The sequence below is a fragment of the Halyomorpha halys genome, unplaced genomic scaffold (genome assembly GCF_000696795.3).
Source record: "Halyomorpha halys isolate HHAL.00 unplaced genomic scaffold, Hhal_1.1 Scaffold1020.1, whole genome shotgun sequence".
In the NCBI taxonomy this organism is placed as follows: Eukaryota; Metazoa; Arthropoda; class Insecta; order Hemiptera; family Pentatomidae; genus Halyomorpha; species Halyomorpha halys.
In genome coordinates this window covers 364,321-378,522 of record NW_027106408.1, presented here as the reverse complement: position 1 = coordinate 378,522, position 14,202 = coordinate 364,321, and the positions used below count along the sequence as shown (strand labels likewise).

General features: G+C 27.9%; 1 protein-coding gene across 1 annotated transcript; it reads right to left on the bottom strand.

Annotated features, from left to right (window-relative positions):
• Window positions 1–323: 323 nt before the first annotated feature.
• On the bottom strand, window positions 324–13,921 carry elg1 (enhanced level of genomic instability 1). Its single transcript, XM_014432032.3, has 16 exons — window positions 12,901–13,921; window positions 12,756–12,821; window positions 12,374–12,442; window positions 12,186–12,296; window positions 11,943–12,075; window positions 11,624–11,867; window positions 9,349–9,529; window positions 8,533–8,678; window positions 7,454–7,559; window positions 6,702–6,757; window positions 6,204–6,381; window positions 5,222–5,346; window positions 4,485–4,628; window positions 3,996–4,171; window positions 2,875–3,021; window positions 324–1,048 (listed from the first exon to the last, which is right to left on the bottom strand). Exons 1-16 carry the CDS (start codon window positions 13,811–13,813, stop codon window positions 961–963), a joined length of 2,883 nt encoding a protein of 960 aa, XP_014287518.1. The 5' UTR covers window positions 13,814–13,921; the 3' UTR covers window positions 324–960.
• Between the last annotated feature and the right edge of the window lie 281 nt (window positions 13,922–14,202).

The window sequence follows — 14,202 nt, the reverse complement described above, 5'->3', positions numbered from 1 at the left end:
ATGAATGGTAATATATTTCAAATGGTTCAAAACTCAGCTGATTGTCTCAGAGGAATTCTATCCATATCATAAGATATATTCTTATTTCCTTCACCTTTCATCGATCCCTAAACAAGTTTCATATAATGAAAAATACTGTTAATTTAATTTTAATTAATCTGTTTTTATAAAAAGAATATGGTCCGGGTGCATATTACCATATAAATATAATAAAAGAACTCAAATAATTATTAAACAATTTATTGTAAGGCAACAACTAAACAACTAAAATAATGTAAATAAAATTAAATAATTTTGTTTGGGTTACTTTTTTCATTTTTTCACATTTTCAAATCATATTTAGCCACACTTTAGTTTTTTTTATTTCATGTTATCCATTCTCTTATCTTTGTTACATTATTTTGGTTATTTGTATCTTTTATGCCCTGATGAAGCCCTGCGAAGTGGAGCAAAGTGTAGGCTCACAATAAATAGTTTAATTGTTATTGGAGTTCTTTTCACCATACCCAGTCCGTCTTCTTTTTATATATTACACACGGTCAATCAACAATCTTCCAATATTCTGTTTTCAATACTTTATTTTAATTTTTGCTTAACTAACTAAAATTATACCTTATTTTTCAAACAACTGGGTTTAAGACGATACTAAGTATAAAATAAAATACTTTATTTATAGCAACAATGATACTTCATACTACTTATTGATTTTTACAGTATTTACATTTTTGTTTTTAAATAAATACGTACAACATAAATTAACAAAATAGATTTACAGAATTTTTTTAGTGACTTGAAAAAAGTTCTAATTATTGCCACAAGCAGTAATAAACATAGAAGAAGTTCATATCCATTATTACTGCGATAATAAATACAACATTAATTTTTTTAAAAATTAAAACTATAACAATTTCAACAATTACAATTATAAATTTTTGTTTAGCAAATAAGCTAGTGTCAATGTTATGGTAAACATGCAAAAGTTGTAGGTAGAGTCTGAATAAAATCAGGAGGCCCTGCTATTCCAACAGAAGAAAGATAGTTGAAGTATCTGGAAAGAAAAAATAAAACATTATTTTATAACTTTTTGCTTCCTGGCTACTGAAGGAAGAAACCTTTGTATTAATGCAGGTAGTGAAAAAAAAAATTTGTATGCAAAATCAAAAAATTTCAATTTGTTGTCTGTAGTCAAACCCATGCAATGGGTATGACACCTACTACTGTTAATCCTACTTCAATATTGTTTTCAGTGATTGTACGAATTCATACCGGATACTAGATCATCCCATATCAATTTTATTAAAGTCTATCCACTACTTTCTCTCACACGAGTTTCTTTTGAACAATACAACAGGAAATAAAAATTGGTCTCAAGTTCCTTGAAGTAAAAGAAAAAATACTGAAAATCAATACATGAAAATGAAGAAATAAATCATAAGGTAATTCTACAGAATAATAAATTGAAAGAGCAAATAATATTTATATATTCTGAAAGTAGTAATGAAATTACATGGGAAGAAGATCTAACAAGAAAAGATCTTTCAGAAGCTATGGTTCGGTGGGCGATTGTATAAAAGATCTGAAGACTGATAGCGGGTTTTGCGAGAATGAACAGAGTATTTCAATTTAAGGAAATCTGAGATGTATGATGGATGACGGAATTGGACTACTTGGAGAAAGGATGCCAGGTAATATTTGAGATGGTAGGAAGGATAAAGGCACTTAGGAGCGTAGAATAAAGCACACTAGAGGCTTCTTAGAATCCTAAAGAGTTGTAAAAAAAAAAAAATTTAACATTTTAGTTTTTCTCTAAGCTTCCTAAATACCTTACAATAATTATCAAAATGAGTGAATATTAGGGAGGTAATAAGAAGCCTACAGGTATTAGCTCATGGAGGCATTAAAGTAATTCAGGACAATACGAGTGATTCCCAATAAATATTTCATTTCCTGGGCTGGTATTTTAAGTGAGAGAACCATCTTCAAGAATTCCTCAATTTTTTATGAGGCTTCCTGACAACACAGAACAGTGTGGAACACAAAACAACGTTTTATCACTTTTTGGAGCCCAACTCTTGATTTGTAAGAGCAGTGAAAAAGAGCTTAGCTGCTGACCTTAGACAGAATGCCAAATATTCCCGAAAACAGACCTACGTGACAGGCAGTATGTTTCATGCAAAGTTATAACTTTGGTTTCATGAAATTTCGTTCAGGAGATTAACAAATAAAAAATATAAAGAGAAGCATGGTAATGAGAAATTTTTTAGTAACAAACTATTGAATAAGTTATTGATTAATCAGTTACATATAACAACATATCCCAAGTTTACAGAGGAGAGGTTTTAACTGAAACATATTAGTGTGATTGAGATTGCAGGATTTTTAGACCACAAAAAAGAATTTTGATTGAAGAAAACATTTTTTTAATAGAAACAAAGGTGTTTATTTGACAAATTCCTTAGATGGAATAATCAATTATATTTATATAACTGATTTTTTTTTTTTGAGAACCACATGATTTTTTTTTTTTTTTTTTTTATCTTAAATTCTCTACACCATTAATGTATTTATAATGTATGTTAGGCTCTTTTAATAAAAAATTAATTAAAATTATAATTAAATTAAAATAATAAAATGTCATAATCTGATGTCACAATCATAATCATACAATCACATATCACAATCTCACAAGAGATCATAACAGCACAAAAAAGGCAATTCCTTCCTGACCAAATCCGCCAAACCTGGAGAGTGACGCCATATTTGTTTAAAACATGAGAAGGAGACTTTAAGATAATTTAATCGAGAAATATTTAAAAAGCACCTGAAATTGAATATTATAATTTGATAAATGTGTCATAATAATAAAACTCTTACCTATTGTTTCTTTTTGTATGAGATGCTAATCTGTGGGCTTCATTTCGTGAAATCTGGCGAAAAGTAGGCCAATAATCGAGTGCATTATTTCGCCTACTCAGAATGTTTGTCATATTAAATGCTGTCTTTTCAATTTCATTTAACATTCTAAAAAATAAATATAATGTATTACTAAATAAAGCAACTTTTCAATAAGCAATTATACATTTTTTACAATTAAAAGAAAAATCAATATAAGAAGTTTGTACTTAAAAGACTTAATTTCTGACAATGAAATATGGAATCTTATCTGGATGTTTATTAGGGAAAAATTTCAAAAAACTATTAAGTTTGTTTTACTAATAAAATATGTGAGTAAGCAGTCAGTAAAACTTATTTTATTAGTGCCTATGTTTCAGCCTGAATTTCAGACCTTCATCAGGCCTAAGAACATAACATCCATAATGAATAAAAGGAAATACAGAATAAATAGAATCCTGGAATAGAATAACTAGAATATGAAAGGAATATGGTCCGGGTGCGATCAAAAAAACTCAAATGATCGCACCCGGACCATATTCCTTTCATCTTTACACACGGTCAATCAATAATCTTCCAATAACTAGAATAGTATTCCCTTTTATTCATTATAGTTGTTATCTTGATTTTTGTTCTTAGCCCTGATGAGGATATGAGATTTAAACTGAAACATTGGCACAAATAGAATAAGTTTTACTTATTTGTGTTCTCCAACCATCTTTTCCTCATATAATTTACACAGCCAACAACACAAGTATCATTAATGTTTTCTAAGAATATTCAGGTTAAATAAGATCCCACTAGAACATTGGCCAACCTGTTGCTGAATGTTGGTTTCACCTAATGTATGAAAAATATAATTTATGAAAATAACCTTGCTTTACAGAATGATATTACTATTTTCTCTCACTTGAAAGGGTTATTTTGCCTCAATTGGAGAAGAAGATTTTGATAATTATATCAAATCTTATCATTTTTTTTTTCTTTAAGTTAAAATTCATTAAATATGTTTTGAATAAAAATAATAATTATCAGGTCATTCAAAATTTGTGATGTGATAGATAATTATATAGATTTGGCAAGATTTAATTTTATATCCAAACCTTGGGCATTCAGGGGGCTGAAACTTCTTTGATGCTGGTTTGACATTTACTAATGCCAGAAAATATGATTCGTAATCGTCAAGAAAACTACCTCCAGGGGATTCTTTACATTCACGAGTTAATGTACTATCACCAGGATAGCTATGCCAATAAGGTTTATCAAACCCTGTGTTTTTCTGAAACATAAAATGCAAAGAATCATGAGCAATCTATTAGTATAAGTAAACATATAAATTTTCATAGGAAAGTATATATTTTGTGCATCAATTATTATAGCACTGTCATGTTTCATTATAAAATATGATTTATTAAAATTTAAAGCAACAAAAGAAACCTAAAGCTAATTTACAAAAAATACATTACTTTTCAGTTAATATGTTTGAAATCTGTTATAAATTATAAATTATTATTAAAGAAGACACCTTGCATTGGGCAGAAAAGAAAAATAAATAAAATTAATTTGTATAATTTCATAAATGAAAACCTTACTTCGTTTTGTCTGATAATATCTAATGTCGCTAAAGAGGAACTGTATCTTTTAGCCTTTTTTCTTTCTTTTATCGAACTTAAGTTAAATTCTCCTACTTCCTCCCAAATAGATTCTTCTAGTTCACCACTTTTTCTTGATGAAATCTACAACCAATTCAAAGAAATCTTTTATAAATTAAAAAATAATAGAATATAACATGAATATGTATGTACTACTGACTTTTTAATTTATTACAGAACACAGAATAATCAATCATCATAAGTTCAAATATAAATTGTTTGGAAAAGTTACCTCTGCTAATTCAAGACTGAAATATTAAATTAAAAGCAAAGCAAGATATCAAGCATATATATAATTTTCCACACACAAATATTTCAAACTGAGATTAAAAAATTAAAGTTTTTCTATTGTGGAATATGATATGGTTTGGACAAACTTCATATCATTTACTAAAAGGTTGGCATGAAGCAAAAATTATGAAAGATAGTGAATAATTGTTAAACTGTACAAAAAATTAATCATTCATTACAGTTCATATGGAATTATATAATACTAATAGTGAAAAATTGAAATATAATTTGCCATTTTATTTATTACAAGTTGATGAACTCTAAAAAAAAAATTATAATTTAAATTTATAGATCCATTGACATGAAAAAAGAAGTTAAGAAGATAAATTACAAGAAAATATTTTTAGATGAAAAGAAAAATATTCATTTCTGAATGGAAATTTAACCTTTCCATGAGAAAGCTGAAGCTGTAGCAACGACCTCCTGATATCTTGGGAACAGGCTAATTCAGCAGCTTTAGTTGAGGAAAGATTAAAACCTTCCACAACAGAGACAGTTCGTAACCAGCTTCCTGTAATATATAATAAAATATAAATGCATATATTGTATATTATACAAATATACAAAATATTTAGGGAAGAAATTCAGTTAGAAAATATTATTCAGTAATCATCATATCAAGAGCAAGAAACTGTAACCATCTAGGGGCAAGTTGCTAACCAGAAGCCAGCTAACCTGGAACTCAACAGAACAAAGTTGAGATAGTGAGGCAGAGTCCTGAGCTCAGAAGTATTTTTTTTTGGACTAAAATAATAAATCACAATTAGTGCCTAAAATGAAATCCAAGCAGAGAGGATGATGAAGAACTAAATCCCCAATACTCATTTCACAGTGAACTTTAATCATAGCATATATCTGTTCTACCCACCAGTTCATCTTTCAAATTAAAATTACATTCTTTACTAACATAAATTTCAACTAGTCAATCTTCAAAAATTTAACTTATACAAAGCAAAATTGTAACCTGCTTGCCATAATCCTCACATTCACTTGTTTTTGTTTTCTTTACTGCATTATCAAGCGGCTTCATTTTTATTTATAATGCTTAATTTATTTTATCTCCTTAATATAGAGTTCACATCACTTATTTTACCAGCCATAGTACTCTATTAATTTTGATAACATCTCCAAAAACCAGATGTGATATAATTATCAGAATTAATAGAGTATTGCATAGTTATTAGTTAAAAATAAAATCAACACAATTGACTGTTTGAAATAAGCTAAGAGGGTTGATCTCTTTAAAGGGATAGCTAATTATCTAAGTAGTAAAGCCTTTCATAAAGAAATACATAAAACTTTTTCTTATCTATACATAACCCATAAAAAAAAAACAAACATTAGAAAACAATAATATAAAATACTTACCTAGCCTATCTTGAGAAGGAGGTGTGAAGTGGAGGGAAGCATGACACAGGTTATACAATTTGCTTAGGTGCTTCACTTGAGTATTATTCACAATTAATATAATAGGTCTTTTTGTACCAGCAGCCAAATTAATTAAAGTCGGAACAAACCCCTCATCATCTTCAAATAATAAGTCTGCCTGGGAACAAAGACATTCATGGAATTATTTTATTTGATAAATAAATACAAGAGCATACAAAAGATAAATTGGTAAACTATAATTAGTGAGATCATTCAAAAATATGATAAAATTTAATTGATTAAGTTGAAAACCTACTGAAGAATGCCTTTCATTTAATTAAGCCATTGGACACAGAAATAATTCAGGATAAAATTAATTTAAAGGTATTTAACAGACAGATGAATGATAAAATGAGAGATAACAAATTTCACATCTTCATCTTTAAAACGGGAAGTTTAAGATAATTTTGTAAAGAACAAAAAATTAAATAAACATACATCTTCAATGAGTATAAGACTTCTTTTAGGATCTTCAGTTTTCTTTTTCACCTTTGCTGTAATAAAAAAAAAAAATTACTTGTTTTAGAAAAAATTAAATATATATATATATTTTTTTTTTTCAATATTTTCTTATTATATTTTAATAAAAGGAAAATGAATTTGTGAAAATAGAAGAATAGTTAAAATCAACATGTAAAGTATTTGTAAAGTACACATGCAATTTAAAAAGTGGATAATTTTATTAGATTTATTACTGAAATACATCTTTCAAATTAGCGTCTGGAATGTACCACAAGAGTTATTCCAAAAACTAAAAGAAAGTGATCAGGTTTCCAGGGGAAAATATGCAGAATATTTTAAACAAAAACACAGGTTACAAGTCCAATATGCTGTGTATTAAGAAACGTAATGAACCTTCCAAGTAAAATTATTTAGTAAATTTACTGAACACAATAATTTAACACTTTTTAACGATATCTACAGTTATCTTAAATTTTTTTTTTACAATTATTAAAATTGTATTGTATATTGCACATTATCATTCCCTTCCCTCATTTTAATGAATTTTAATTTTTGTTGCTTGTTAAAATTAACTTACATCACTATTACTCATACCTTTCAACTTAGTTCATCCGTTTAATAACACAATACAGGTTTTAATAAATAATATAACACTGAATGAGATAAAATAACATAACAAAATGTTTGTATTTTTTAATTCTGAGAGAATGATTACAATATAAACTTACAAAAATTCAGTTTTGAAACTCCAACCTTGTGAGACTGCATCGCTTCAGAGAACTCATTGAATATTCTTTTTCCAGATCGATTGTAAGAAGCATTAATCTCTAAAACCTATAACAGATAATATATAAATGTATTCACATTATATATTAAAGTATAATAATACAAATATCTTTGACCTAAATTGAACTTACTTTACCCTAATTTGAAATAGTAATTGGAATGAGATTATTATTGAAATATTCTTGACTATTTAAAATTATTATAAGTTCAAAGTTTATAACAACAATTTTTTTAAAAAGATTTAAAAGAAAGGCAATTGGAGATAAAATTAGAATTGATCATATAAAAAAATCAAATAAATTAACAAATGAGGGGTATTGATATACTTCAGGATTTCTTCCAAAAACTTAGGAGTATACAAAATATAAATAAATAAAAAATAATAATACATGGGAAATGTAACATAATCAAACCCAAATTCAAGAAAGTAATCAGTAGTTAAACAACTACAGGTCAATCTACCCACGGTAAGTTCTCAAAAAGGTTTACACAACAGTCCTTGAAAAGAGATTAAGAAAAAATAAATAGAAGAACGGCCTATTTTAAAAGCATTACGACAAAATCAGGACCAAATCTTCTCATCAAGAACAACTAAGAAAGTTTTTAAAAGAGACAAAAATGTATAACTGACTTTTTTAGACCTTCAAGTAGCATTTAATTCTAGAACAAGGAAAGAATGAAATATTTTGAAAGTAACAGCATCCCATTCAGGCAAGAATCTAAAAAGCAATAAAAATTTTCAATAGAAAGGAATTGAAATGAATATATTTAATCCTTTAAATTGTACAATAAATTAATTAATTAATTTTATTGGTGAGATTCATAAAACACGTAAGTATAGAATGCAATGGCAGAAATAGACGAAATAATTGAACTTGTTACAGTTTATTCTCAATGTAAATTAACTGAAGGCATTTTCATATTGAATATATTAGCTAAAAATAATAATTTTATTTACACATGTATTCTACACTATCAATCACTTTTTATAGTGGTGAAAAAGAAATTAAAATTAACTAACATGATAACCAATCTCTTCAGCAGTAGCGTATACAGCAGCAGTTTTTCCAGTCCCTGGTGGTCCTGAGAGAAGAGCAACTGTTTTCCTGTCAACACTGTCTTTCTCATTATCCTTTACAAACTCGTCACTGCTGCTTTCACAAGAATCTAAAAATGTTTATGAATAATTAGACTAAAAATCCGAATTAATAATTACGAAAATCAAACCAAATAAGTAATGGCAAATCGAGTTACAATATGAATATGTTAATATGAAATAATTCGAAAGATTATCGGAATTATAATAAATTAAAAAATACATTAAAGTTTTCAAAGTTCAGTTAAAAAAACATTGATATTCTTCCAATTTCTGTCCAACTGTTCTGGTCTTATTTTTATGATAGAATGTGATATTTTGTATGTGAGCAGAAGAAGGTCAGGAGTGCAGTCAGTAAATTTATTTATTTGGACAGAATTTTTGGCCTAAATTTCAGGTCTTTATCAGGGTCTCATAAGGAGTTTCCGTAAAGAGTTTGAATTCTGCATGAGACACACTGATGAAGGCCTGTAATTTAGACCGAAACGTTTGCAAAAATAAACAGATTTTACTTATTTGTTTTTTCATTACTGACTATACTCCCGACCATCTTCTCCTGACATTGAATAAATGATTAACAACCAACACCTCATTATGATTTTTTTTACATGGATATTCACTCATTGAATCAAGAGTTAATTGGTTCTAAATAAAAATTCGAAAGTGGGAGAAAAAAAGGCAAAACAAAAAATCTCACACAAACATGCACTACTTACGAGAGAACAAAGGAAAAAAGATTACCTGCATAAGAATTTTCTTTTAGCTCAGCCAACCATCCTTTAAGTTTGCTTATATTTCGTGTATTGGCTAAAAATGTGGACGATAAGTGGGGTCTGTACTTTTCTGTCCACATACTGCTTTCTTTACCTTTTCTCAGCCTTTTCAGCTCTTTATGCCAACAAGTAATTGGGTACAGGTTCAACTGGAAAATAAATCGATGTATGAATAATAAATTCAGATTATATCTTTAAAAAATACTTTATTTTTTAGCTTTTAGGTTAGTAAACATATTTTCTATAGTTATATAGTTAATAAAAAGCTGAGGAGAACTTCAAGAGGTCCTTAGATAGTCAAAGGCAAAGTGAGAAGGTATGATTGGACATAAATGTCTATTGATTGATGATTATAACACATTAATTGTATAAAATATTTCTTTTCTTAAATACAGTAAAAGTCAAGAAAAGGTAACCTAACTTTCAAACTTTTAACAAACAAGATATTGTATTGAAAAAGTTTGAAATTTAACCACCACCCTCCCTTTGAGTAGAAATTGATATCTGATCGGGTAGAAATACTAAAAGTTATAGAAACAGCACCACAACAGATTTTTTTGTTCATTAAATATAATTTAGTGAGAGGTTACTCTATTTTTTAATCATACCAAGTATAATACATTTATTTTATAGAAAAAAATTCCACAATTATGAAAATAGTAAAACATTTATTAACAAATAAAGATTATTTATACGTTCTTTGTCGCTATCAATTACCTTCTAAGACTTTCTATGTATGATATTAAAAATAGATAGAAAAAAAAAATTACAATTACTATGTTTTTGCTTCTATCGTTGTTTAAGGCAATAGTGAAAAAGTGACAACTGTTGTTATAACAACCTTGAAAATATTTGTTTTCTTCTTTAGTCAATTATCCAATTCTTTCATAGGTTATATATATTCATTGTTCCTTACTGGTAACGATAAGATACTTCATATATAATCTTTACACTTTTTTGAGACTGATTATTATTGTTTAAATAAATAAATTTTATCTTTATTTTAGTCTCAAAACAATTTATATTCCTTTATAAGTCCGACATTATAATTTATCACAACAATATTGTTGCAATAGATTATAATAGAGAATGTTGACTGTGATTAAAAGTTTTAATTTTAATTTAACAAGAATTGAAAAAATAGGGTAATTATATACTGAAATTAATGACCTGGACAGAATAGCCTGCAGAAAGTTTTTTAAAATTGTTGTGGTTCTAGATTGTACTACCATTGTCCTTGTGGATGGCCAAACATCGGACTTATAAAGAAATATAAATTGTTTTGAGACTAAAATTGGATAAAATTTATTTATTTAAACGATAAAATAGTAAATTGTTGCAAAGGAAAGAAAAATTGAAGGTACTTTCGAGGTTTTTTTTTTGAAAATCACCGTACAGCTTTGACTATTTCAATCACAAAAAAACCCTAGGTTTTATTAAAAATCACTTAATCAAGTGTGTTTAATGAAAATTGTTATAGCCAATTTCAAGGAATGGTATAAAAGTGTAAAATTTATGAAATAAAGAAGCACTTTTGGAAAGCCAAATTTAAGAAAAAAAGGTAGAGCAACATCTTACGAAGATACCTATTTTAAAAACATAATTCCAGTTTTGTAATTTTCTTTTTTGAGCTACAATGTTCATATACACATACCACTTTTAAAGACTTTGTTATTTGGACTCAGAACACTTTAAAATGAGTATTTCCTTTGATTAGTCAAATTAAAAAAAAAAAAAGAATTCAAGCTTCCCCATATTTTATGAACAGGTAGGTGAAAGTAAGATGTTTACTAAAAGATTTAAAAACTGTTCAAGGGTATGAATCTAAAGTTTGCCATTATTTGAGTTCATTCTAAAAACAAATAATAATTGTTTAAGCTCTCATCAATTGACCAGGTTTCATTATAGCTTGTTTACAAATCAACTGGATTAATTAAGAACACACAAGGTTCACATAATTGAATCATGGAAATGGAGAAGGCTTTAGGTGCCAGAAGTGCAAAAAATGAGATTTTGACAGGATAACAATGAGGAAACCAGCACCAATTGACTGATAACCGCTGGAAGTTCCTATTTTGAACGGTTTAGTTCTAAGAGCTATAATTTTTTCATAACTATATATATATTTTTTTTATTTTCTCAAAACTAGTTTTTCGGCACTTACGGCCTTTTCCATTTCCATGTCTCAATTATCTTTGAGAAATGATAAAATTATGATTAAAAGAGTAAACAAACAAACTAACTTCTTTTTTAAGTTCTTTCAAATTCTCTTTTGAACTGGTCGAATAAGATGACTGCACTTCGCAAGATAATTTCTTTGTTGATTTTAATGGACTCGGTAATATTGAAGACCATACAGGATTATTTAGAGCTTCTTTGTCATCACGAAAATTATGCTTGATTGGAAAGAGGTTCCACACGATATTCATTCTATCTTTCTGAAGAACATGTGATTTGTCTGGAAATGGAGCTTCTTTTCCTTGAGCACTTAAAACAATATAAAAAAATGTTAAAATAAAAATTATAAATGAAAATATCATCATATCAAATAATATTATTTACTTAGATAAGGTAACAGCTATTCGTTTAATAGATTCAGGGGTTCCACTATTCAGGAATTGCTTTTTAGCTAATTTTTGCACAGAAGACAATGAAGATGTTTTCCTTCCGATTTGGAAAAATGATGCTAGTGTTCCTGGAATATTGTTATATGATTATTTCATTCAATAGATAACCAGAACTCAAGGAATTAATGATTAAATAAATCTATTTAAATAAAATTTACAATATATGTGATGACATTACCATCACTTTTGACTTTCGGCTTTTCTTTTGTGATTTCTTTCACAAATATGACATCGCTTTCTGCAATAGCAGGTTTTTTTTTAGAAACCTTATCTTCTAATTGCTCTGTTTCTGAAAATACATAAATGAATAAAAAAATGATAAAAAAGCATAAATCAAAGGAATATGTGATGCTGTTTAATTTTTACCTAATTTCCTTTTTTTTCTCTCCTTTACAATTTCAACTTGATCATCAAATGAAACTTTCTGTGCCTCTTCTAAACAAAAGTAGAAAAAAAAATCATGAAGTATATATAATGAAATAATATAATATAGTCAAATAACCAGTAATACAACACAAAATAAGTTAAGACAATCATGACACCAATAAAATAAAATGACTAATATATGATTTTAAACAGTTTGAATGCAAACTTGAACTTGAAATGATCAGCTCAGAGAAAAATATTGGATATCTTAGGAGGTAGGATAACAGTTAATGATTCAATAAGGTAGATAATGTAAATATCAGGACTATAAATGTAAAAATGTTTTATAATCTAATACTATCAAAAATATAGAGCTTCAAACCTATAGTTGGTTCACTGATATCTATACATTCGACTACATTACTCTTGTGGGACAGGACAGAGTTATCTGAAACATATTCCGATAGTTTAGAATAATGTTAAAACTGCTGTAATCAGTAAGATTTTAATTATAAAAATAAACAAACCTTCCATTTGCCTGACATTCTGCACAGGGCCAGTTGAGTCATCTACTTCTATTGATTCTGTTCCTTCTAATGTAATTAGATCATAATCAATTTTTAAATCTTTTTTCTTGCTACTCTTTCTCTTTTTAAGAGATGTTGGAGTAGACTTGGCAGAACCACCAGATGGTACATGAACCATTGCTTCTACTTTAATAATGCGAGGTCTTTCTTCTATTTCGGGCAATTTATCTATTTTACTAAAATAATTAAACAAACTTTTACTATTATCGGGAATGGGCGAGTCTTTATCTTCAGTTTCTGAATTACATACACTATTTTCTTTACTGGAATTACTGTCTCTCTTACTACGTTCTGATTTAAGGGCTTTTTTATCACTTCTTGAATCCTTCAAGTTCACATTACCAACTAATTTCTCCTCTTTATAAGAATCATCTAAAAAGCTAGAACTTTGTTCATCAGGTTTTATGTTTCGATCAGATTTCCTCCGAGTCTTACTTTTCTTGAACGAATCAGTTTCAACTAATTTTTTTTTCTTAGAAAGATCAGGAGTGCTATTGCTTACCTCTATCACAGTATCTGTCAACTCCTCAGGTAAATTCTTCTTATTGCTTCTTTTCAAAACATCAGTTTTCTTCTTTTTTCCAATATCTTTGCTTACTTTATTTTCTTTAGGAGTTGATGCAACATTCTCAATATCAGCTGACTTCTCATCAAAGTCTCCACTTTCAACTCTTTTGCGTTTCTTCTTTTTCGAATGGCCAGTGGCTATCCCGTTACTAGTTATATCCTTTACAGCATTTAATTTACGTGAAACAGATTCTCTGCGCGAAGATGAATTATTGGTTACTATTCCAGATTCTTCATTTTTAATATCTCCTTTTGGAGACACGAAATAATGTTTCAAATCCTTCATAACAAAATACAAAACTCACATTTCAATGAAAAAGCTTGCAATAATAATTAACTAAATAAAATAGACAATAAACAAGTACTGATAAGAAAACAAATGAGTAACCTCCTCAATTTCAAGTGTATACTGGCGCCAAGAGTTTGGCGCGCTTTTGTAAGGTGTAACGAACCTTTTTTATAACTCTTTGGAAACTGTAAGTTCTATGAATATGGAATTTAAAATGCAGTGTTATATAAATGTAAATAGGTCGTTACATATTTACGTTTATATTTTTTATACCGACAATTGGTCGAAATTAGTTCAATTTTGTGAAAGATCTCATATTCCGATATTGTAAACTATCAATGAAATTGGTAAGCATTATGGATATCATTTCTTTTATTTTTACTATT

Bases quoted from the DNA above. Each gene is read 5' to 3' on its own strand.
- elg1 (XM_014432032.3), bottom strand. From the start codon at position 13,813: ATGAAGGATTTGAAACATTATTTCGTGTCTCCAAAAGGAGATATTAAA. The intron at 5,347-6,203 runs GTAAGTATTTTA...TATATATTACAG, and splicing joins TCCTTCTCAAGATAGGCTAG to GAAGCTGGTTACGAACTGTC. The intron at 3,022-3,995 runs GTTTGGATATAA...TTTATTTTTTAG, and splicing joins CAGCCCCCTGAATGCCCAAG to AATGTTAAATGAAATTGAAA.